This window comes from Gallinula chloropus, assembly GCF_964237585.1.
Source record: "Gallinula chloropus genome assembly, chromosome: Z".
Taxonomy (NCBI): domain Eukaryota; kingdom Metazoa; phylum Chordata; class Aves; order Gruiformes; family Rallidae; genus Gallinula; species Gallinula chloropus.
Window position 1 is genome coordinate 78,893,801 of NC_140089.1, and position 25,017 is coordinate 78,918,817.

A 25,017-nucleotide genomic window follows, 5' to 3' on the forward strand; every position below is an offset into this window, starting at 1 on the left:
ATGCCTGTGTAGGCACAAAAGGCTACAAAATTACACATATTTCAAAGATTGGGGATTTGGGAGTTGTGTGGCTGGATCTAAGGCACATCTAGGGTCAATACTGTCACCCCAGTAATATTGTCCTGAGTGGAATCATGACAAAGGCACATGAATGAGAAAGACATTGCCAATTCAGCCTTTCCCTCAGCTGGGACTTCTCTTTGCCCCGAGGTATGTGGTTAAAGGGGAAAAAAAAAATAACCAAGAAAAAAAGGCATTATAAACAATCTTAGGGAGCAGAGATGCCTCCTGTAAGCATGCTCTCCGTTTTGCAGGGAGGCCCCATGGGATAGTACACAACAGCTCTAATTCACCCTGCCCATCTTGCCTGGCAGGAGCACACATCTTTGGGAAAAAAGCTGAAATCCGAGAGTGCATGAGGGTGAAAGGAAAGGCCCAAGTCCTTCATTTGCTAGCCCAGAGGGCAGAGCTCTAGGCAGCCACTGGCCTGGTGCTTGGCAGGGAGCACACCTCCTCTCCCGACAGCCCTTTACTTTGGTTGGCTTTGTTGGATGTTTTGTCTTTTTGTCTTTTTCTTTCTTTCTTTCTTTCTTTCTTTCTTTCTTTCTTTCTTTCTTTCTTTCTTTCTTTCTTTCTTTCTTTCTTTCTTTCTTTCTTTCTTTCTTTCTTTCTTTCTTTCTTTCTTTCTTTCTTTCTTTCTTTCTTTCTTTCTTTCTTTCTTTCTTTCTTTCTTTCTTTCTTTCTTTCTTTCTTTCTCTCTTTCTCTCTTTCTCTCTTTCTCTCTTTCTCTCTTTCTCTCTTTTTCTCTCTCTTTTTTTTTTTTTTAAATTATAGTCCTTTTAGTTTATGTTTGTCACTGTTTGGCGAAAATGTTCCTGTTGTGGCAAAAGGTGATTTTGGCCGCATGTTTCTCCCAGACATAATGAGAGCTCCGAAGCCAGGGTGATGGGAGAAGGCATAGCCAGAGCGGCGGGTGCTGGTCCGACGCAGGCGTCTCTTGGGTGAGGGTGGAGGTGGCCTCTTTTTGGCTTCTTTGATCTTGAGCAGGACCTGAGATCAGAAAGTAAGGTGGAAGAAGTGCATCATCATTCACGGGTGGAGTTAAAAGAGGAGCATGTAAAAGGAAACGGTGGCAGGGAAACAAAGGGAAACAGAGTGAAGAATGATTGACAGAACAGGGGTATGGCAGGAGGGGCTGCAGATCAGGAACTGCACTGCCAGCATAGGATGGCAGTCTGGTAAGGGGAAAACCAAACCTTACTCTAAAAGGCATTAATGGAAGTGTTATCCATAGGACTAGGGTGGGGATGATCTCAGTGTGTTGTTCTGCATGGCTCTGTGATGCCTCGGATGGGGTATTACTGCAGCTCCTTTAGGCACTTCAGTCAACCCAAAATGTAATAGTCATCTCAGTAACAGTGAAAAGCCCCAAGTCCAGAAAATAAAGAAGCATTTAAAAATTGGCTTACTTCATCTATAAAACAGCCTATTAAGGGGAATGCCTGATACATAAAAGCTTTCTTCTGATGAGAATGGTGATCAATAGATTCTTATATTCCTTGGCAGAAGAGAAGGGACCAATGTACTTTGTTTGCAGGTAGTGGGTTCTCTGCTCCCACAGGGCCACTGAGACCATCTCTGGACTAGCATCTTTTCAGAAAGGGAAGGAGGCCGGTACTGTGTGCCAGATGCCAGTCCCACTGGCTGGACCTCCATCCCTCCTGCTTGGAACAGCTGTAGGTACTTGGCTCTCTAAACTTTGTATTTAAGTTCCTTTTATGCTTCCAGCTGGGGATCTTAGTACAGTGGGAAACCCAAACATACCTCACAGGACGGTTCACTTTACAGATGATGTAGAAAAGTAAAGCAATTTTTCACTAGAAAGAAATTCTTAACCCAAGCACTGAGGCTGGGATTCTGGGCCACAGCTGCATGTCAAACTTCTACTCAACTGAAAGACCAACTCAGCCTGTTTTCACATGTCTGAACGGCCTCCAACTGCGTCCTGAGGACCTCCCTACCTAGCAGTCTTCTCTAGCACCCACTTACTCCCTCTGGAAGGGCTGAGAGTACATCCCAAGGACGATCAGGGCAGCCACTGAGGAGCATGCCCATGGGGCTGCACTCACTGGTGCCTGCAGCTCGGTGCAGGAAGGGGAATGAAGCACCAGGTGGCAGCAGCATTTAGCAGATGCTCTTGTTTGAAAGCCAGCCCGGGGAGCTGTGTTGATGCTGATCTTCTGAAGGGGTCCGTTGGCTGTAGTGATCTGAGCACGTTCTGCCCGCTCCATCTCCCCAGACCTCTCCTTGCACTAAACGGCTTGCAGATGGACATTATTCCCGGGGATGGGGGCGGGGGGCAGCTGTTTGCAGAGAGGGTGTATAACCTTAGGCTACAAACGAAGGAAATTCATACACCTGGGTGGAGGGTGAAGGGCTGCGGTCTGCAAGGCTAAAAACAGTACTGCAGCAGGGCAGGAGGACTGAAACACGCCAGTCCTTTGCCACTGAGCCACAGCACTTAAACCCTGCACCTAAAAATAGTGCAGCTTCAGTGCAACCTAATCCACATCTAAATAATCTCAGCCTTGGTCCCAGATGCAGATGGCTTGAACTGTGCCAAAACCCAAATTCAATCCAAGGACTAGGGGACAGACAGATGGCAGCACTTGCCTCTACAGGGACATACACCTAGCAATGCCAGGCCCCTGCAATATGCCCCCACAGTCAGCTTAGGTGGTATCAATTCCTGGTTTAATAAGGAATCTCCTTACTTTTTCAGTGGGAGTTGGCATTAACTGAGCCTTCAAGAATCGAAAGCCAACTACAGGCAGCACGCAGAGGGTGATGCTGAGGAAGATGGCTAGCCACACGTTTGGTTGGCTGAGGGTATTTCGAGCTGTACCTGAAAAACAAAAGCCTGATTAAAACTGTGTACCAGCATTGTTCTCATCATCCCTCACGTGAACCTTTCACCCTCTGTGATTCCAAAGCATTTGGCAAACAGACCACAATTTAAAGCAGACACCACCTCCAACAGTGAAATCAACCTGTAGAGAAGACAGCCATATGAATATCAGTATCTGAGAGGAGCAAATAAAAATGCTCAACTGCATCAACAACTGAGGATGACAAGGATGTCAGAGTGAATGACATCTCCTGACAATGAGTCAAATCACTGGAAAGGACTGACATAGATGCTCAAGAGACCTTCTTCAGCCATCCATCCCTCTCACCATTTGCCAGGCTCCAGTGCAAAAGGAGAAACACAATTTTCTTATTTTCCAGCACCATTTCCTGAAGCATATGGAGCACTAACTCTGACTGCTCAGCAGACAAGAGGATTGCAGCCCTTCATGAGAGGAGCATGCACTGCTTTGGGTGTCCACAGGGACACCATGGCCTAAGGGGTGTATTGGCAGAGCAACTTCCATGTTCTGGCAGGACACTGACACCTTTGAATCCAAAGTGCTCACTTTTGGTTCTTCCAAGACTGAAGGAATGTAAGGCACAGAACAAACAGTCTGCAAATCCCTCATTACAGGGCTTAATGATGCTGTTGTTGGCAGTAAAGTTGCTGAATGTTTTCAGTTGGCCAAATTCTGCTGTAATACAACTCCACTGAAATTAAAGTAAACCAGTTCTCTGAGTCCAGACTAGAAACACTTTTCCTTAAAATGTGTCTCTAGTGTCTCTCAGACTGAGACCTTATTAAGCAGCACTCAGCATCATGTCTAATTCGTCCTACATAGTATCAACAGAGATATCCCTGGCATGTGAGTTACCACCTCTTTGGAAACTGAATGGACACTCCATCTCTCACTCAGTGCTTCTGATACTAAAAGCCATCTTGAAGTGGATGTAACCATCTGCTTGGAAAAAGCACTGCAGCAACTGACCTGCATCACAGGTGTTTCTAAAACGGCCAAGCATCTTGGCATTACAGCGAAGATGGGCAGAACAAGTCTTGGCTTAACCATTCATCCAGAAATAAAGACTGATTAATACACCAACCTGACACTTGAAACAAAAAGCACTGGGATTTCAAAAGTAGAGTCTGATAAAAAAGCTGTATCAATACTGGCTGTGGGTGCACAGAGCTACTGCAAACATCTGAATTACTTGCTAAGCTTTCATCTTCTTTGCCCTGGTCAAAGTCTCAGGAGACAGACTGATTCTGATGTTTTCCTTCACCTTTTGCAAGTGTTCAGAAATCTGTTATGTACAGTAACCCCAGAGACCTGGGCATTCTTTTGTTGGGAATTTGCCCTTTAATGTGTCTGAAGGCTCACCATGATCACATGGCATTCTTTTCACATCCAACTGGATGTTGTACTTCTGTGCTTCCCCACACCAACGTTTTAACTTATTTACAAAAGAACACTCATCATTCTGCAAACAGGATGCTCCTAGATATCTGATAGAACTGGACATCTGGAAACAGCATAATAAAGAGCAGCAGAAAGCATTCTGGCTAGCTCAGTAGGTTTATTTAAAGGATCATTCCTGTGGCTGCATGTGAATGCGTCTTCTTATGCAAGGAAGGGAAGGTGATGCATTCACCTGGATGGATGGGATTCAAAATAAGCATTCCCAGCAGCCCTCAGAAATACCCTGGAATTTCTTGTATAAAAGGCAATCGATATATTCTGTTATTCCTTCTAAAAAGGAAATAACATGTACTGGAAATACTCGACAGATTTAAGCCCTGCAGTATGCCCATTCTGAGTGCAATCTGTATTTTTCCCAGGGCTTACCAACGAATGGGAAGGAGGCTGTGAAGATCAGGTACATGCCATCACTGTACATGGTGAAGGTGATAGCAAAGTAAACAGAAAGGCTTCCCCAGATGAAGAACTGGTTCACAACTGTCCAGTAAGAGGTGTCCAAGCCAATCTGAAGGAATGGAGCAATACAGCAATTGTTAGTGCCTTAATTATTTAGCATACCTATGCTGAACACAGCTAGACCCATCTTTGTACCCTTGCCCCCAAGAATGTTACTCATTCAAGTTTCAAGAAATACCAAGCTACAGATCACAGGATGCTGGGAGACTGTTCAGGGCAAGCATTACTATGGTTGAACTGTTGCTACACTCTTCTCAAACATTCACTAGAGGCCAATACAGGAGATAGGATACAAAATTCGAATGAGACACCCTCAAGATGTGATCTAGCCTTGGAAGTTATGAGAAGGAGACTACAAGACCTGAGACAGCAGAAGCCATTTATTATCTAGGGGAAGCATAATTGGTTGGCTTTTAAGAAATTTCTCTCATCCTGCCAGTATCTGCATTTTGTACCACCCAAGCCTTAGCTATGTCTTCCAGCCAGTGTGGTTCTGCCACCATGCATGAGGCCAGGCTACAGAGACAGCCTCTTGATGGAGACCCTATAAATAACTGCCTGAGAGCAGACAGACAGTCCCATGCTTCAAACCCATCCCAGAGACTGGAATGAACCCTTCTCTACTCACAGTCTTAACTGTTTTGTCTGCTGTGACTGTAAACCTCACAAGGCAAACACTCTACTTTCCTGTCACACTGATCTTCCCTAACATACAAATCTGTTGTTGTGTTGAACTGAGGAGAGTAATCTGGTGTCAAGAGATTTCTTTTCTTTTGCAAGAGTACAAGATGCAGCAGTAAATACGATGCTATTGAGGTCCCACAGGGTCCTCCAGGTGCTGCCTTCATAAAGCAACAACTAATTCCTGAAAACATTGCCTGGGACACCTTACCTGCACAGACACCACAATCAGCAAGCAGGTCTGGGCCATCAGTGCAAAGGACTGGTAGTCAGCAATGGCCTTCCCATCACTTCTCATCGTATTGTACATGGCCCCATAGGGGATGAAGAAGAGAATGAGGGAACTGTAGATCCCTTGCAACATGCACTTGACAAACACCATTTTGTTAAAATAGAGGTTTTGCTGGCCAGGCACATATAGCTGAGGAAACAGCATGCTCCAATGATCATCCACATCCTGAAAGTAGACAGGAGATGGTCAGATTCGCTGGCATCTACCCAACTGATCACACAGGATCAGTTAGGGTTGCCATGTCCGTGTGAGATGCATTTCCATCTTAGCACACAATTCAGTTGTGCTGACGAGTGTGCCACATCTGAAGGTCACCCAGACACATTTTCTGTGTTGAATTTCACCTTTCTTGTGCTGAGAAAGCTGTCAAGTGTTGAGAAAAGAAACAGAAAGCAAAGAAACACATCTCAAGCAGACCATAAGGGTCTGCTCCACTGAGAGCTGCCTGGAAGCTAAGTGGTAGAAAACACCTCCACACGGTCCACGCACAGGCAGGGCTGTGTGGCTTGGATCCTTCAAGTGTCCAGAGTTGAATATTTGGAACCATTGTCCAGTAGCAAGTTCCTGCTTATCTGACTTGGCATATAGAAGCAGCTTTATCGCTCCTGTGTCTTGTGGAGCAGTAATAGCATATGAGGTAAAAATGCGTACATGAAACTACTGCCAGAAGACTTCCACTAGGAAAGCTGGACCTGGAAAACCTGGCTTCAGAGCTCTAGTTCATTTGTTGTGCTTCAGGAACACAGTAAGATGTGACTCCTTCATGGGAATGTTGCAATGGCAGCTTTTGCTGTGGCAAACAGCCCAAGTCTCATCATGCACTAATCCCCACAGGCCAAATTTGGATAACACACATCTCCTTCTGGTGCATCCTTACTTTGTGCTCTCAGATCTCACTGGCAGGAAACTGTTTTAAGAGCTACCACAATAGCTAGGCAAAAAGTGAGCTGCTTTCACTTCAGGGAACCAGCTCAAAGCAGCTGGAGATAAAACCCCAATAAGAAAGCCCAAGAGGTGATAGGAACAGTACCTGGTCGAAGAGGCTCATTCCTAGCACTGGGAGGGAGGTATATACCAAATTGTAAAGTGTAATGAACCACTCATCATAGACAGTCTGAAAAAAAACCCAAACCAGATCATGAAGTTAGCAAAAGGCTGCCTTTCAAGAGTCTACACGATTGAATGTTGGAACATCCTGATTTGAGGTGTTACTGAGACAAAAAGTATAAGGTGACTCAAGCTCAGCAGCCTTAAACGGCTCGTTACCATAAACTGTGGGAATACATGCGAGAAGGATTATGTTCTACTAGTCCTGCTTGCCCAGCATCCACTGCTGGCCACAGCCAGAGCCATACTCCCACCCCAAGAAACCCCTAGCCCAGTCCAGCAGAGCAGCTGCTGCTAGGTGGGACCTGTGCTCCATGGTGGGCAGGGGTGGATGGCAACTACCCTACCTGCACCCTTGCAAGCAGGGCTAACGTTTGCACTCTACCTGCACTCCCCAGGGTCTGGGTTAGAGATTGCATTGTCTAGATTTTTCGCTGCAGGAGAGTGGCTCTTCCTGCAAGCTGTTGCAGCACGCAGGCATCCTGGTGTTAAACTGATTGCTTCAAATGTGCTAACAGGGCAAGGATAGATCTTACAGGGATTTGTGCCAAACTGGTCAGGCCTCTGTGTAATCTGTATCCTTGTTTCAGGACTGTAGCAAATTTAAACACTTTGAAAAATCCCATGAAGGCTCTATGTGCTTCATAATGTACCTTAATGTCTTTAAGCATCTGCCCCCTGTCAGCATTACAGTGATGGCATCAGTATCTGCTGAAGAAGACAGAGCCCTAGTGCTGCTCAGTGAGGTGGAGGGGAATGGTTTAACTCTTTTCCTTTTGGAACATTTTCAGACACTTCACTTGAAAATGCCAGACATGACCACAAGGAAGCAGAAGCTGGACCTACCTGTGCTGAGAAGCCAGAGAAGAAGCCATACCAGAAATGCACTAAAGTGAAGGCAAAATTCTTGTAGAAGAAGTACTTGAGGAACTTGCACATGCGGATGTAGGACCAGCGGCCGTGCACCAGGAGCAGGCGCTGCAGGTAGCGGAACTGTGCGAAGGAGAAGTCACTGGACAGGACTGCCTGCATCCCCTCCTGGCCACTGATACCAACCCCGATGTGGGCAGCTGCAACAAGAAGGTTAATGACTTTTGATTACCCCCTTTTTAAAATGAGTTCTCTACAACAGGACACTCTGCTAGTTCCCACCCATCCTTCATAAAGTGATATGTAAAGGTTGTGGGTTTTTTTTTAAAAGATATTAAAATTTTGGGACACAAATTCTATCATCAGCATTGTGAGTTTGGCTGTGGCAATACATCTCCAGTAACTGGACTGGGATTTCATTATTTGAATGAAATTTCACTCTCAGTGAAAATTAATGTTTTCTTTCAGAATGTTTTCCACAACATAAATCCTGTTGTTCACTTATGCTGTTGATTAATTTATATTTACATGCATGCCTGTCCTTCCAGCAGCCTTAAAACATCACTCCAGACAAGCAAAATATTCAATTTCCTTATAGATTTCTCAGAAACAGTGCTACAAGGCAGAATGTAGCATGTTTAAATTTCCTGGTCTTTATTAGTTCAATCAAATAGTCAGATAGAAGAGTCACATCCTTTTTGATGGCAACTTGGGTTTATTAAACGTGGACATAAGTTTAATGTGACAGCTAATTATACAGCTTCAACTAATGAGAACAATCTTGATGGCTGGAGGTTGGTTAGACTCAGAGGTTTCCATGGAATATTGAATTGATAAAATCCCAAAGTCCCAACACTCTCAGGGGAGGTGGAGGGGTGGGGAGGGTATTGTGGTGGGAAGGGTGGGCTGGTTTCTAATTATCATGTACACTTCAACTTGCTTTTCTTATCCTTTTTTTTTCTGACTGCCTGACTTATCTCTCTTGAAGCTCCCTACTTAGCCTTTTCTTTCTTAATTAAAAGGCTCCAGTTAATCAATTCCTGCAAATTAACACAAGGAAGATTAGCAATAGGCCCTTCTGAATAATCTTAATTTAATTATACCTAGTTAGAGGATGTTTTTTCATAGATGATGCTTAAGGATGAAGGAGCCTCAAAGCCCATGTTTGGCGACACAAAAGGGGTAACTGACAAATGGCCCTACCACATGGAAAGGTTAAAAAGAAATCATGTAGTAATTTACTGATTATTCACAGGCACGAAGATTTTCTTTGGGCATTGCAGACAGGCCCTCTCTGAAACAAGCTTGTTTGGTCCTTGTAACGCCCTTAGGATGGTGGCCATGCAGACACACAGGTGGACTTGTCACAGCCCCGGTGGGCTTTTGTCTATTCTAAGGTAGAAACAGAGAAATAGGTAATAAGTGCAATCTTAGCTTCCGGCGATCTGGGAGGTGGAGGCACAGCAATGAGCCCTCTTTTGTGTCCTGGAAGGCAGGACTGATGAGTAGCCTACAGTGACAGTGCTCTGTGGAGAACTGCCAAAACTTGGGGCACAGACATTTGGTGCCACAAAGAGGGTGTGGTACAGAAGGTGCTCAGAGTCACGTCCCTGCTGCTAGGCTACCTCAGATGGCTAATGCAACCACTCTCAGAGCGTGCCAGCTGTTGGCCATCACTCACTTTTGATCATGCTGACATCATTGGCACCGTCTCCGATTGCCAGGGTCACAGCCTTCTTGTACTTCTTCACCAGCTCCACCACCTGGGCCTTCTGTAGCGGAGTCACACGGCAGCAGATCACCACTTTGCACATGCAGGCAGTTCTCACCAGCTCCAGCTCCAGATTCCCTTCCAGCGCGTAAGCCTGAGAAGACGGAGCAAAAGGGGTGTTAGCAGCTCATGGCCTGGCAAAGAGGATGCAGCAGGAAAGAAATGGGAACTGAACTCCTTCTCCCATTCAGCAGAAGGAAGGTATGAGATATCCCAAGCAACTCCATCCATTCAGTTGCAGGGAGCATTCACACCACACAACATCATGCCACGCAGAGCATACCTATACGCTTGCACTTTAGATGAACCATAGCTGGATTTGCACAACAGCTGCTCTGGCTGATGTAACCTGACTGTGCAGCAGAAGTGTCAAACAGCAGGAGCACTAATTAAAGCTGCTGCTGGGCCTGAGACAACCTTATCTCCATGCGAGAGCGTCTCTGCTCATCCCTCTTGGATTGCTTTTTAAGCTCTGGGAGAACAGTGGTATAAATAGAAGAAATTTCAATTTGGGAGAACTTAATTAAAAAAAAACACAGAAAAAGCTGAGCTCAGGTGGACATGACAAGGCAAAACACCAAGCCAGGGAGAAGACAACTTTGCTTTGAGTGCTGACCTTTTAAATCAGTCAGCTGTGTTATTTCTTTTTGGGGAAACACAGAGATAATTGGATGTCTGGTCACTCCTCCAACTTTGCACAAGAGGAAGGAAGGGAGCAGTGTTAACTTTTCATATTCCTTTCATGGTTTTTTGGCTTTGTTCTTTGATGTCTCTTCTCAGTAGACATGCATGGAAGGAACCTACAGGGCTCTCCTCTCCTCAGAGCCACTACAGCAGGTCCACTGCCCTTCCTGCAGACAATCCTCAGGCCAGATACCCTTTCTTCTTGAAACAGAGCTGTGAGTCACCAGCACCCCAGCTTCCCCCCTTTCAGTGCCTGGCAGAATTGCTCAACAAGAGACTTCTCACAGTTTAGTTTTAGTACTTGCCGCTGACTGCTGCTAGAGATGGGTTTTGCCACAACATCCTTGCTGCACAGTACTGGAAAAATGTCTCCATGAAGTTAATCTTCATGTGGCACTGCACACAAATCAGCCAGTTGTATGATGATTCCATTACAGATGCCTTCATTTGTTCGCCATGTTTAAGCAAGACCCTATGTGTGCACAGTCCCTGTGCTGCCAAACCCCCAGCTGCACTGAACAGATGCTCTGTTTGAGTGGGACGGTACCAGCACTATTACCATTGTTCAAGCACTGGGTTCACAGAAAGGAATAAGCAACATATAATTTTGTCCACACCATCCTTATGTTCAGCACCCAGCAGAAAGCCCTGGTCTTGGAGAGGCTGGCTGTGCCCACCCTGCTGCTGAGGCCTGTGTGGGCCGGCTGCTCCCACACAGCCCAGACCCGAATTTCTTTGAGCGGCACAGATCTCCTTGCCAGGGTGTGTGTGTGTGTGTGGTTTTCCAGGAATAAAAAGAAAGCTTTGTCCCTGCTCCACTCTGCCTGGGGTGGGTCCTGCAGGCTGGCAGGATGAAGAGGCAAGGGCCTAGATGGGATGTCAGAGGTTTTCTATGCTTTGCAGTGAGAATCTAAAGGGGATTAGGGCCCTGGAGTTAAAGAGGGAGCAAATGTAAAAGAGGGAAAGAGGTTAATTGACAATATAGACATGACCTGTACACTTGGCACACAAGTCAAAAATGAGCAAGATGAGATTTTTTGAATAGTAATTTTCTGGGTTGTTATAGAGCTGGGAGTTATACTTGCTGGCCTGCCATTCACAGAGGTAGCAATCACAGCGAACAGTAGCATCTTGTCTCTGGAAGGCACTGCCTCACAGCTCTTTCCACATCTACGTATTTGTTTCCCCTGCAATGTGGGAAAGTAAAATGCAAGAGACAAATAAACCTGACCCAGACTGAGCCTTCCTCCCAGACAGGCTGAACTGCATCTAAACTGGGTCTTTGTCTCTAACCTGTTCTAAAAAATTTCCAAGGATGGAAAACCTACTCCAGTGCTTGCTATTCCCACCAGGAAAAAAACTGAATTCAAAACCCTCTTCTCAGTTTAATTCCATTACTTTGTTTACCTGTTATTATTTGAAGAGCAGTACCAAGACTGATCAATTCTCTAGGCTCAGAAATGCTACCTCTCAGTTCTTCCCTATGCTTTCTAGATCATGCATGACCACTGTTAAGAGTTTTCCTTATATTCTCTCTAGCTAGTCTAAATTTTCTCAAAGAAAATAGCCCATCATTTCAGCTAAGAATTCACCAATATCAAATGAAGCAGAAGATTTTCTTCACAAGTCTTACCAAATGGTCCTCCTTCATATATATATGCTGATAGATGATTTTCCTTCATATGTATATATATAATTTTGTATGTGTATTGTCAATTACATGCAAATGGAGAAGGCAGCATTTGTTCTTACTGAATTGCATTCTCCATTTTTCCAAAGTATTTCTCCAATTTGTCAAACTTTTTTTCAAATCTAATCTTGAACTGCATCATGCCTGCTGTTTCTCCCAGCCTGGTGTTACCTGTTCTCTTTTTAAGCAGTTAAATAAAACACTGAAATCAAATAGATATGGTGTAGCCCCCTGCAGATGCCACTTACCTGTCCTTTTAGATCAACTGTGAGCCCTTAAGAGTCATACTTTGCAAGCTGTCTTGAATCTGTCACTTAACAATTTAATCTAGACAGTATTATGTCAGTTCATTTGGAAGAACATTTTGGGAGACAGCATGTTAGGTTATAAGATACATATCCCACCCATTAAATATAAAAAACCCTGGTACCAGATATGTTTAGTAGAATGTGTTTTTGGCATACTTGTAACCTGTATCTGATGTTATCTTCTTGCTGCATCCATAAACTGCCTAAATTGTTTTTCTAGTATCTTACTGGAAATGAAATTTGATGCAGTTACTTCACCCCTCCTGTTCACCTAACATCAGGGCCAATTCTTCCCTGTTCCAGTCTTCTGAAATCTTGCCCATCACCTTTAATGTCTCAGGTAACCACTGGACCCAATTTTCAATATAAGTGAAAATCCTGTCCTCCAGAGCTAAATTTTTAAAGCATTTTCAGACTCCTAACATGTCCTTATGACACTAAGTTCTTAAGAGAACTGAGCACTAACATGACTCTAAACCTTCCTTACCAGGCTGTGGCCAGTGATAACCAGACCGTACACCCCATTTGCTTGCTCATCAGGTATTATTTTGGGAGGTTTTGAAGATTTTTCAAACTGAATGTTTTCATCACTGTCCAGAAAGGAGTCTGGCTTCATCTTTTTCCTTGCATTCCTAAAACAAACAAACAAACAAACCCCAGAATAATAGTGAAAAGCTTGCAAAAAGATATATGTTGTATTAAATCAACTTTATGAAAATAAAACCCCTCGATGCTTCTTTTTGATAGCTTAGTGCAATTTTCCCTGTATCCCTAGAACAACACATATGGTTTAGCTGCTGCTGTTTCTGCAGGTCACCCATATATGTGTACTGCCTTATGCTGATTTAAAGTCAAATAAATAATCTGAATGCTATGAAGGACAGTATCCCAAAGGGCATCCCAATCTTCTGTGCATATTGCCTGACAAACACCTACGTCAACAGAAGAAGACTGAAAAATATTCCCACTTTCCACTGATACCTAAGAATTTCTGACTTCTGAGGAAGGTGAATTTCCAGACGATGCTGGAAAAGGACCATATCCAGGCAAAGCAGTGTGGATGCATGGCACTAGCTGTAGCCCAAAACTGGGACCAGAGGCTTTGTGGCTCCAGATCACTTGTGGAACATCAGCTGATACTGCCTGCCTGACTTTGATTGCTTATACATTGGTATAGATTTGAGCTCTTGGATCAGGAAGCTTTAGAGTTTACCCTCAAAGGAGATTTCTACCCTTTGTCACTGCTGGAGCCAGCTAGCTGTTATCAAAGTTCCATGAATGAACTGCATCAGGTGAAGCCCACAGGGAATAGAAAAGTGGAATATTAGCATAATAATGGAAAACAGAAATACTGTTCTGTTCCAGTGTCAGTGCACAGCAATGAAGCTGTGTATTTCAGCTATTTACCTCAGCTCATTAAGTACGTCATCCGATGTGCTGCCTTCAATAATGAAAACATCATCCATGTCATCATTCAGCAAGTTGCAGGAGTAACCAATATTCATTGCCGTCTCTGGGAAAGATAAACCAGGGAGATGACCCACCTTAGCAGCCCCAAACTCACACGTTGTCTCTGTGGCTTTTTACACATGACAAAAGTTCTCTTTCCCACTCAAAAGAGCTTTGAGCTTGTGAGAATGAACAGTTTAAGAAAGCCAGGAGAGTCACTTTGATGGATGTAGCAGCAAATCTCCCCTAATTGGGCTTTACAAGGCCACAGGAAAAAAATAATTCTACCAAAAAAGAAAAAGCTTAAAACACCCTTTAGTCAACACACTTGGAGCAACATAACACATAATAAAAAAAATATTTCAGGATATTTAACTTTCCCTCCCCCCAGAAAAACCTCAAACCATGGTTCTGAAGAATACCAAGACATTTGATTCATAAAATTCTGGGAAAAACCCCACATATTTTGGTATTTAATAAGCAAAAATAGCTCTTTTGTAACAGTACAAAACTAAACGTTTTATTTTCCTCAAAATTTCTCTACTCACTTCTTGATTTGAAAACACTTTTGTCCTCCCTGAAACATCTGTTGGAATCTATTCACATTTCTCTCCAATGTAATGCTCTCTCCAAAAGCCTGAGTTTCCTCCATTCCATTCTGCATCATTAATGCCAGGACCAAATGGAAACAGACCTAACATCCACTTTAGCATTACAGTCCCAGGGCAAGATTTTTCCACCTTCTTCACCAAGTTGGTCCATGGTACTAAACTGACACCTTTTCACAGCATATGACAGGGATTATGGGATGCTCATTGCTGGGTCTCTAAAGGCAAAGGATGCTGCCTTCACACTGCTTCCACTCAGAACAGGAATTAAGAAGAGACACTAGGTACCGTATCTGGTCTAATTCCAGACAACTGGAGTTTTTCCTAGCTGGCAATGAAGCAAAGCCCCTTAAGTTTGTCTTCTGTGCAGTTTTTCAAAGGAGAAAGAATGAGCAAGACACATCTCATGGGTGAAAGAGAAGAGAAACACTGAAAACCATAGACCCTTTACCTTGCTTGTCTCCAGTGAGAACCCATATCTTAATGTTGGCTTTGGCAAGAGTCTCTATTGTCTGTGGGACTCCGTCTTGTAACTTGTCCTCAATCGCCGTGGCACCTAGCAGCTTAACAGAAAATAACAGGGAACTGATGAGTTTTTCCATTGCTATCAAAGGAGAAAGCATTAGACATCCAGGTAATCACTCCAGAGAACACAGATGAAATCCTGGAGTAGGGTTGTACTAATTTTCATTCTTCCCCAGCAAAATTAGTGTTTCCCCCAAAAATTAGCCCTCATCATGCTGATGTTCTAGTCTCTAGTGCCCCAGGCTCAGCTGAATCATGAATGTGCGTGAAATTAATTGCCAATGTGTTTTCAGACCCACTGGTCTATGTTCTTCCATATGTCCCTTTCACTGCAGATAGACCTGTAACTGAGGAACAAAGACACCTGTGGATCCATGTTCCCAAACTTTCAGAACCATCCTCTAGTGTGGAGCTTGCTCCCAGCCATGTTCTACTGTAGCAGTCCTCTGGCTGCCAAGCATCTTCTTGGTCCTTGTTTGCACCTCTGCTCTACATTGTCACACAACTACACCACAGGCTGCTCAGGACACAAACCTTCATTATTTTAAAGTTGTTACTATTTCTGCATTTTGGAAACAGTTGGTGGCTTTAACCTATTGTTGAAGGGACATGAAGGTTTTGCTGCTAGCTCAGGTTTGGATAGCATCTGCTACCACCTACCTCCTGCTGTTAGGAGACTAAATTCAGGGCTTGGCTTTAAGCCCAAGACCTCTTTTGGCCTCTGGGGATGTTTATCGTTCTCCAGCTATGAGTGTTATCAATGTAGATAAAATTTCTGAGGGAACTTCTCTGTAGGGTCTTCAAAACTACACAATCCACACTTTACAGCAGTTGTCCCTGGCCCAGCTAGCGAGAACTTAAACGCCTGTAGCAAACAAAGCCACCTCCTGGGAGTGCCCACTCATCCTCAGCAGCCTGAGTCAGCAGCTGGAAGTCCAAAGATGTAGACTGAAGTCAAATGTTCCCAGGCCATGTGTTCCCCTCAGCCATTGTCTTTCTGGAGCTGCAGAAAGACACAACAGTACTATTGACAGGCCTTTGCCTGTCCGCTCGTGACCTACTATTCTTTGAATATAACCATGTTCCATCCCTATTCCCCACAAGGACCCTTTATCAGAAGTCTGCCACGCAGAGGGACTTCTGCTCTTGCCTATCAACCTGACCACGATATCTGGCAGTCCTCTACATCTCCACAAGACCCTTCTCTGTCCTTGCTGACTCTGTCTCACACCCATTCTCTGTCACAAGCAGGCTTTCCTAGACCCATCCCCTGTTTCTGCAGCATCTTTGGGAAGTAAAGTCAGTCCTGTCCAGAGTCCCATCTGGCGTAAAGAGAGTTTTCTTCTGAGCCGTGCTTCTTCCTGCTGTGAGACGGTGACCTCAACTCAGGCCATGAGCTTCATAAATCTTTCTTCCAAAGCAGGTGGCTGCTTAACATCCTAAGCCTCCACATCTTTCCTGCTTTGGACACAACCCAGACAGCATTAATGGGATGTATTCTCTGGACAGGAGGATTAGCATTTTCCCAGACCAGACCCAGACAGGCAGTAGGTTCTGCTCCACGGACCATGCAACTTCCAGAGGTCAGCAGCTCCTTGGCTTCTTCCCAGGCTCTGCTTGCATCCTGAGCATACAGCTAATGGAAGGAGCAACAGTGTGGCTCCCAGGATTTCTGAGATTTTAGGAAAGCGCCGCTGCAATCGCAGAAGCTGAATTGCTTCTCCTTAGATCCCACACATCCTTTTCATTCATTATTCACAGTTCTAAAACACAGAAGGACCCCCCCCCCCCCCCCCCCCAGGGCATTCAAAATGCTGTAACAACACTCATGGAGAAAAGAATGACTTGAAGATCACAGTTTAGCCCTATTTCAAATTGACACAAATATGTTCATGGACATCATCTCCCCATCTTGTCAGGGCTGCAAGAACAAAGAACACACTCTCTGAAATGGATGGGCACTGGAGATTATCCACTGCCTGACATTTCAAAGACAGGAGAACAAGAAGATCACCCGTTTGCACATAGAAAGGATAGCTATAAAATATTTGTGTCCACGTCATCTCCCTCAGGCTCTGATATGTCACTTCATCATGAGAGAGCTTCTCTGACACCCACATGAGTTAAAATAAAACCATTCCCCTGCACTGGTGGCTGACAGCCCCGTTAAGGGCTCCTGACGGAGGTGCCAGTGAAAACCCAGGACTGCCATACTCTCAACCACTCCTGCCACGCAGCCCACTGAGCTGTTTGCAGAGCAATGTTTACTGAAGTCACACCGAGCTGTTTATTGACAAACCACCATCCTCACTGCCTCCCCCAGAGCTTGGCCCAGTTTCCCTGAAACACCAACCATTAGGTCTTTTTCAATCTCTTCATATATCTCTGACAGCTTCTCCTCCCGCCCTTCCAAGGCAGTGCTTGCTTCATGGTGACGCCTGATCCAGTCCTGGAAGTAGTCCTCGTCCAGATTTTTATAGGCCACTACAAGAGTCCTCAGACCTTCACCAGCAAACTCCTGCAAGACATGGGTGAGACAGATTAGGTCAAAGAAGCACCATCTGCTCACCTGGGCTTACAAAGGACCCTTGGAAAGTAAATGACTATGTATAAAAGCTTCTTGCCAAAAGTCTGCAGAGAAAGGCAAACAGAGTTACACCTTAAATCACAAACCTTGGGGTACTTTTTACAAACTACTTCCAGACCACCTTATAATTGCAACCTATGGTTCTTACAAAGAACAGATTCAAAAGACCTTTCCTACTCTCTGGCTCTAAAATTTGGTATTGCGCAGGAGCTGTTTCCCAGGCTTATATTTTTCAGTATTAGGTTCAGAATAGTGAGACTTAAACACTGAACACAGCCTCAAAGTTTGAACATGGGCTCAACATTTTTAGGGTAGAGGTGCTGGCTGAAATGCACAGTGTGAGCCCGGTCAGGACATCTCAACAAGGCCTTGCAATGCTTCCTGTGGGTGTATGATTGCTAGTATGAGTCTCAGAGTTTGGTAGATAAACAGAGATCTGTCTGTTGGTGTTCCCCCAGGCTTGAAGTCGAGGTGCATCAGGAACAGGCCACATCCACAGCCCATCTCTGCTCTACCCTCTCTCTCACCAGAAAATTTCTCTGGGTGCCCCAGGCAGTGAGCACATCCCTTCTGGCAAAACCTTCTATTATCCTGTGCTCTCATACCAGTAGGATTTGACATCTGGGGGGGCTCTAAATATTGGCTGAAACATCCACTTGTCTGCATAACCACATCCCAGCACACACCACCAGCAATATGAAAGGCCACAACTTGGAGTGACGCAGTTTCCTTGCTGCCCAGGCAACAGGCCCCTGTATGACCTTGAAGAAGGGGATGTAACCAGGTACCAGTGCCTGCTCAGACCCTTCCTGCTGAGACCTCTTGGACAGCAATCACTGTGGATATGAACTATATTAAAGAAGATAGACATCTCTGTGGCCCTTTACTGATCACCTGAGTTGTTAAAATCCAAGGCATTCTTGCATGCATTGGGTGCATGTGTTGTACAATGGCAGGAGACTTGGGTGGAATTTAGGTCCTAAAACACAGATGTGTTGTGCTATGTCAGGTGTTTCACCTATCCTGCCTGGCTCCCAGGTTCTATTCCAGAGGAATACAGGTCTTCTGAATGTCCTACATTGTATTGCCACATGTGTCACGATATCCTGGATATCCTAAAGTAGTTCAAATGACACCTAGTGCCCATGCTGAGGCAGCTGATTTGAGACCTGATTTATTACCCTCTCCTTTCCCTGCATATATAAAAAAAATATTAAAAAGCTTGGGTGCTGTCTCTGGAATCTTTTTATTGGCCTCAACACAAAGTACATTTCCATACCTGGAGATAAAGAAACCATCAAATGCAGAGATGTTGTGAGGAAGAAAAGACTTACATTCAGGTGTTCTGTAGTCTCCTCTTTGAGGGACTCGCATGAAGAATGAAGCAGTTCATAAAGAATGGTGTCAGCTCCTTTGCAGTACAAAGTCAAGTCACCTTCCGGACTCCTCACTACAAGGGAGACAAAAATAATTGCTACAGATCCCAGACTGAGACACCTGGGATTCACAGCACTGGCATCAAAACAAAGAAAGGTTTTTAGAGGTGTCAAAACCCCACCAAATGTTGGTAACCTCACAGGAATCAAGACAAGCTTTGCTTGGAACAGAAGATAATGCAAATACTCTCCACATTAGTGGTAGCAGTACAGGCAACTGTACTAAGATTGCATTGATCTGAGCAGATGCTCTGTTCAACTGCATGACTCCCACAAGCAACACTTCAGGACATCTGCATTCAAAAGTCAAGAACAATTTGTTCTTCTGCAGCTGGTCCTACTGCTCCACTACCAGTAAAGGTAATACCGCTCTCTTGCTACAGCTACGATATCCCAATTCCTTTAATAATGGAGGATATTGGAGGATTAATAAAGGCTACACACGGTTTCTTGAATCATTTCTACATTTTTCTTTCAGGAATGTGGGCTTCTCCATTCATCCTTACATTCTCCTTTCCCACTTTCTCAGATTTTGCTGGCAGTTTTGAAGCTGATAGGAAGGAAAGCCTTTCCTGCGCTGCTGTGAGGGAGGTAAGATATGCAAAAAGCTTAGTGTCTTCAGGAGGCTGCTCCATCACTGTGTTCCAGATGTTAAGATGTTCTCCCACCAGCCTAAGTTAAGTATTTATGTAGCACTATTGCTGTGTAGCTGACAAGTCAAGTCAGCCAATCTCAAGAGCATAGAAGTTAATGATGCAGAAAGCATGGCACACTGGAAGGATGTCATGTCATCCAGAGGAACCTGGAGAAGTGGGGCCATGTGAACTTCATGAGATTCAACAAGAAAAAGTGCAGGGTCCTGCATCTGGGTCAGGGTAATCCTTGTATAGGCTGGGAGATGAAGTGATAGAGACCAGCCCTGCAGAGAAGGACTTGGGGGTGCTGGTTGATGAGAACCTCAACATGAGGTTGACAAGAAGCTCAACAAAGGGAGACCTTATCACACCACCTACAACTACCTGAAAGGAGGTTGTAGACAGGTGGGTGATGGTCTCTTCAGCCAGGTGACAGGAGATGGGACAAGGGGAAATGGCACAAAGCTGCCCCAGGGCAGGGTCAGATTAGATGTTAGAAAAAAATTTTGCACTGAAAGAGCTGTCAGGGCCTGGAACAGGCTGCCCAGGGAGGGGACTGAGTCACCACCCTGGATGTGTTTAAAAAAAGGGTGGACGAGGTACTTCGGGATATAGGATGGTAACGGTTGGACTTGATGATCTTAAAGGTCTTTTCCAACCTTGTGATTCTATGAGCTGACAATGTGCACTCACAGTCCAGAAGGCCAACTGCATCCTGGGCTGCATCAAAAGCAGCATGGCCAGCAGGTCCATGGAGATGCCCCTCCACTCTGCTCTTGTGAGACCCCATCTGGAGTGCTGAGTCCAGTTCTGGAGTCCCCAACATAAGAAGGACATGGGACTGTTGGAACAGGTCCAAAGGAGGCCACAAAGATGACTGGAGGGCTGGAGCACCTCTCCTATGAAAAGGCTGAGACACTGGGGCTTGTTCAGCCTGGAGAAGAGAAGGCTCTGGGAGAGATTGTACAGCAGCCTTCCAGTACCTGAAGGGGCTACAGGAAAACTGGGGAGGGACTTTTTAGATGTTTGAATAGTGATAGGATGAGGGTGAATGGTTTTAAATTGGAAGGGGATAGATTTAGGTTGGATATTAGGAAGAAATTTTTCACTATGAGGGGGTGGCTGCCCCCTCTCTGGCAGTGTTCAAGGCTGGGTTGGATGTGGCGTTGAGCAGCCTGGTTTAGTGAGAGGTGTCCCTGCCCATGGCAGGGGAGTTGGAATTTGATGATCTTTCAGGTCCCTTCCAACCCAAACCATTCTGTGATTCTATGAAAGTCTTCTGGGAAAAGTCATCACTGCAGAATGAGGGCCAACTAGAGGGCCTAATAAGTCAGGAAGGAAAGAAGCCAAAAAAGCTCAAACCCATACCAATAACAGACATTCTCTTGCGAACGTTGTTGAAATCAAGAATAGCCAGGAGTTTGTAGACTTTTGTTTCTCCCATTTCAACGACAGTGATGGTCTCTGGTGTGCGAGCCCGGAACACAAATCCAAAGTTTCTGGCAGCAGTGACAAGGGCTCCCTCGTCAGGAGACTGTGCTTGATACACCAATTTACCTGACATGCAAGGAAAAAAACCAACAATGTGACTCCTGCCCTGTTTCTGAGGCTAAACAAATACAAGATGAAAGACACTATATAGCAGTTAAGTCTTTGCCATTCTGTCTAGCCCCAGAGCTGCAGCACTAAGAAGCACCATCCACATGTCACCATCAAGTCCCATCAACCTATGCTCCAGGCCAGAGCAAGAGGCCACCAAGACTCTTTTGGAGTCTTTTATCACTCTCTTTGGGGTTCAATAGATCTCACTGTGAGGACAACTTTTTTTGAGTTTAACCTCTTTTAGTTTGCACTTCCATGTATTTTTCTCATCAGCATTTTTCACCTAATGTATGTAAATTAACCGTTCTGGCCTTTAAAGCACAGTTTTCACCCTGCCTGGGATTTGAGGAGACTGACCCAGTACTTGTGGGAACACTGGGTGAGCAGAGCTAACGAGTCTCCAGTGGATAGTTGCTCTACACTCTTTGCTTTATAGGACTTGGAGCAGCACAGAGAGAGAGTGGGGCAAGCCATCTGCCACCTCAGCAAAGCTGTGGCACCTGCAATTTCCGCCCTCCAGAGATGTGGTGTTTGCAGAGGGTCAGCTCCACCACAGGATCACACAGGGAGAGGAGGCCCTGGTCCTTTTTCTTCCCATGTGGCATCTCCAAAGACATTGATTTATGTGTAGCCACAGACTACAGAAAATCACCAGGGAGCCAAAAGGACCAGTAACAGCTTCTGTGGAAAGAAGACATACTGTGGTGCAGGGTGAACATAACCACTCAGTTTGGTGACTTCAACAGTCCTCACCTTCCTTCTTCTCTTCTGGCATCACCGTGTGACAAAGTGAGAGCAGCCGGAAGAACCTGTGCGTCGGCTCATCACTCAGCTTCACAGCTTCAACCAAGCTATGGTCATAGAAGGCAAACTTCGGGTCGGCCAGGTGGTTGTATGAGAAATCAACCTTCTCTGTGTTCTGCAAAAACATGGTTTGGTGTTATCTGTGGAGCTCTCACATGCTACCATCTTAGCCCTCCTCTCCTCCTTTTATTTACAAGGGTCTGTCTCCTGCAGGGCTGTTCATAACAGAGACTGAGGAGCCTAAGTAAGTGGGAGGTCGTGAAATGTACTGAATCACAAGAGAGGACAGGCACTTGAAGTGCCTTTCAAGGCAGCAACTGATTAGCTAAAGGTGTCTGCCTGCATGACAGAAAATTCCACTACAGGATCCCTGACAAAGGTTTTCTATAGCAAAGAAATGCCTGCCTTCAATATGTGCATGTGTGGTGGCATCCATCATGCTTCTGATTTAAATGACCTCCTGTGACAGGGGAATGTGGAACCCCAGTTTAAAACAATTCAAAAGACTGTGTCATCCACTTTATTCTCCCAAAGCAAGGAACAAATCCTGATATGGAAAAAGAGGACAGGCAAGTGATGTAAAGGTTTAACGCCACAGGCACTGCCCATTTTGTCCAAAAACAAGGAGGCCCATGCAGAGGGGAATGTAGTGTAGAAATGGCCAGAAGCTCTCAGCATGATGTGTCTTGGAGGAATGCACTGCTGAGCCTGCCCGGGACAGTTCCGACTCCCACCCCATCCCTGATGAGCTCAGAGTTTCCAGGATGAGAGTCATCCTCTTGACCTCAGCAAACTGACATTTAGCGCTTAACACAAGAGTGCAGGCCCACACCCCCCCTCATCCCCACCCCCACCCCCCCTCATCTATGCAGCAAAGCACAGGCACTAGTCACTGCAACACCGAGGGTATGTGGGCGGTAGCCCCTTGACCTGCAAGACTGCTCAGGCGAGTAGGATGGCCAGGAGGAGCTGCTGGGCAGCCAGCTGGCAGGGGAGCAGTGTGTCTCCCTGAACAAGCCAGTCCTTTGCATTGTGTGTTCTGAGCAAGGGCAGTCTTGTGGCACAGCACTCTGCACAAAGAGACAATTTCACTGGGTAATTTAAGGTTTAAATAGCCTGGGAATTAATCATTGGAATGAGGAGTGGGATTTTCATCATCATCTTGCTGTTTGTTACTTGGATTACTGCATGCAGTTTTCAGACATCTTAGGCAGTGAAATCCAAGACATGTGAGTTTGTGCCAGTGAGCAGAGGCTAGAAAGAAATGGAGAAGTCACCCATTCTCACACTTTCTAATGTCCAGACACAAGGGGAATTTGACAGTGACCATGTTATTGATGTGAACTGAACTCACTGATTCCCCACCAAAACTTTAATCAACTGCCAAGTTAACTGTCCCAAGTTCCCAACAAATACCAATGGTGAAGTATTCGAGAGGACCTGTGGATGCACTAGGATGTCATATGAGGCTGAGGGAACGGCAGGCACTCAGGCTACCTAAACTAAAGGTTTAAAACAGCCATGAGAACAAACAACCCTACTGTCAGTGTCAAGAGCATCATCTCTTGCAGGTTCAAGACCATGAGCTATGCCTGGGTGAGTTGTGTCCACTACCACCTATGCAAGTAGGTTCACAGAAAGCACAGATCCCACTAGGACTAGAGCACTTACCTCATTTATTTCTATTCTCTGCCCAGACATATCATACACATCACCTGCAAGCAAGAAAGACTGAGGTTATAGCCACAAACTCCTAATAAATGCAGTCTCTGAGCTTTGCTACCACAAAAATCAGTTTGTTTTGAAGGTAGCATCTAGTTAAAACATTTCAGTCAGCACAAATATCTTGACATGGGTACCAGAGACTAATGGCTAATGCATAAAAAAATCCAGAGATTGACCGATACTTGACATACAAAGCAGTTACCATAAAAATGACTGATATTTGGGCAAAGAGGATTTGGCTCAAGTCGAACCAAGGATGTAGTGCTAGGCAGGAAACAAAGGTGCTTTCAGGGGATGTCTTCGCTTGTATTTTCCATTTCAGATAAGAAACAAAATCCAGCTCCTGGATCATATTGGGTTTGCAGCAGTCCATGGGCAACCACAGAGAAGGAATTGTCAAAGCCAATTCTTCCCACACACAGGCAGCAAGGCTGCTCCATTCATTTTCCCTGAACTGGTGATCAGATATCTTCAAGAAGTTGAAGATATCTCATGTCCAGGAAACACTCTTGAAACTTCTTTTGCATGAAGAAAAATTTGACTTGGAAGGTCTGGACTGCCAGGTTCAACACTTCATTGAAATAACTTTGAAATACAGTGAGCTACATGAAGAATAGGTCCATACCTGCACCAGCAACCTCAGCTGTGACCAGAGTCAACATAGGTACTGGTACTCCCTCACAAAATCCCTGAGGGTGTAGAAGAAACTCAGAAGACATGTCTCCTGACAATTGCACATCAGCTGAATTGTAACCAAGAGGCTTTTAGGCACCTCTTTCCCAAAGAGAAAGCCATAAGCCTCTGAAATACCTTCCCTGGCAACAGAACTAACTCATCCTTTCTGGCATGGCTTTCCCAAGTGCCCCTAAACAGCAAATCCAAAGAGGTCTCTTCCTACGAAGAAGCCAAGCCTTTAGAAAACTATAGGCAATAGACTGTCCATATCTTTTCCCCATAAATGGCATTTATTTATTGAATCCACATCCTGTATCTGTATTAGTGGAGACATCCACATTGGAAAAGCCAACTGAACAGGCTGAATATTTTTTCAAACTGTTTAGCATCACTAATGTTGGCTAGCATAGTAGTGCTGTCCATAAGGTGGTCTACAAATATAGACAAAACAAGATTTACAGGAAGGAATAACTTATTTTATTATGCATGGGGATACCACTGAGAAAAAAAATACAAGCTTTCTGGCACACTAGTCCATCAGCAGGTCTGACATAGGCAAGGCAAGCATCAGTCTATGACTAATTTCTCTGGGGGGATTTAATGATGTTAATCAATTAGTCAGTTTATGAATTGTTAGCAACTTGTGAGCAGTATGAAGAAAACTGCCCGGGGCCATATGCTGAAGGAACCTTTCAAGTCAGTGGCTGTTAGGATCTAACAG

General features: G+C 45.0%; 2 protein-coding genes across 2 annotated transcripts in view; both read right to left on the reverse strand.

Annotated features, from left to right (window-relative positions):
- Positions 1-542: 542 nt before the first annotated feature.
- LOC311203801 (putative phospholipid-transporting ATPase IM) lies at positions 543-5,984 on the reverse strand. The gene is made up of 4 exons (XM_084278560.1): positions 5,740-5,984; positions 4,758-4,896; positions 2,775-2,905; positions 543-1,050 (listed from the first exon to the last, which is right to left on the reverse strand). Exons 1-4 carry the CDS (start codon positions 5,962-5,964, stop codon positions 829-831), a joined length of 717 nt encoding a protein of 238 aa, XP_084134686.1. The 5' UTR covers positions 5,965-5,984; the 3' UTR covers positions 543-828.
- Positions 5,985-6,416: 432 nt separating this feature from the next.
- The window catches only part of LOC311203777 (phospholipid-transporting ATPase FetA-like), a gene marked incomplete at its 3' end in the record, with an annotated part of 80,442 nt that continues 61,841 nt past the window's right edge, over positions 6,417-25,017 (reverse strand). Inside the window, exons 14-25 of the mRNA XM_084278535.1 lie at positions 23,568-23,611; positions 21,846-22,011; positions 20,859-21,047; positions 18,754-18,869; positions 17,186-17,350; positions 14,759-14,870; positions 13,658-13,763; positions 12,738-12,882; positions 9,479-9,662; positions 7,774-7,997; positions 6,851-6,934; positions 6,417-6,431 (exon numbers count right to left, since the gene is read on the reverse strand). Coding sequence (XP_084134661.1) covers positions 6,417-6,431; positions 6,851-6,934; positions 7,774-7,997; positions 9,479-9,662; positions 12,738-12,882; positions 13,658-13,763; positions 14,759-14,870; positions 17,186-17,350; positions 18,754-18,869; positions 20,859-21,047; positions 21,846-22,011; positions 23,568-23,611 — 1,550 coding nt within the window. The remainder of the gene's footprint in view (positions 6,432-6,850; positions 6,935-7,773; positions 7,998-9,478; positions 9,663-12,737; positions 12,883-13,657; positions 13,764-14,758; positions 14,871-17,185; positions 17,351-18,753; positions 18,870-20,858; positions 21,048-21,845; positions 22,012-23,567; positions 23,612-25,017) is intronic.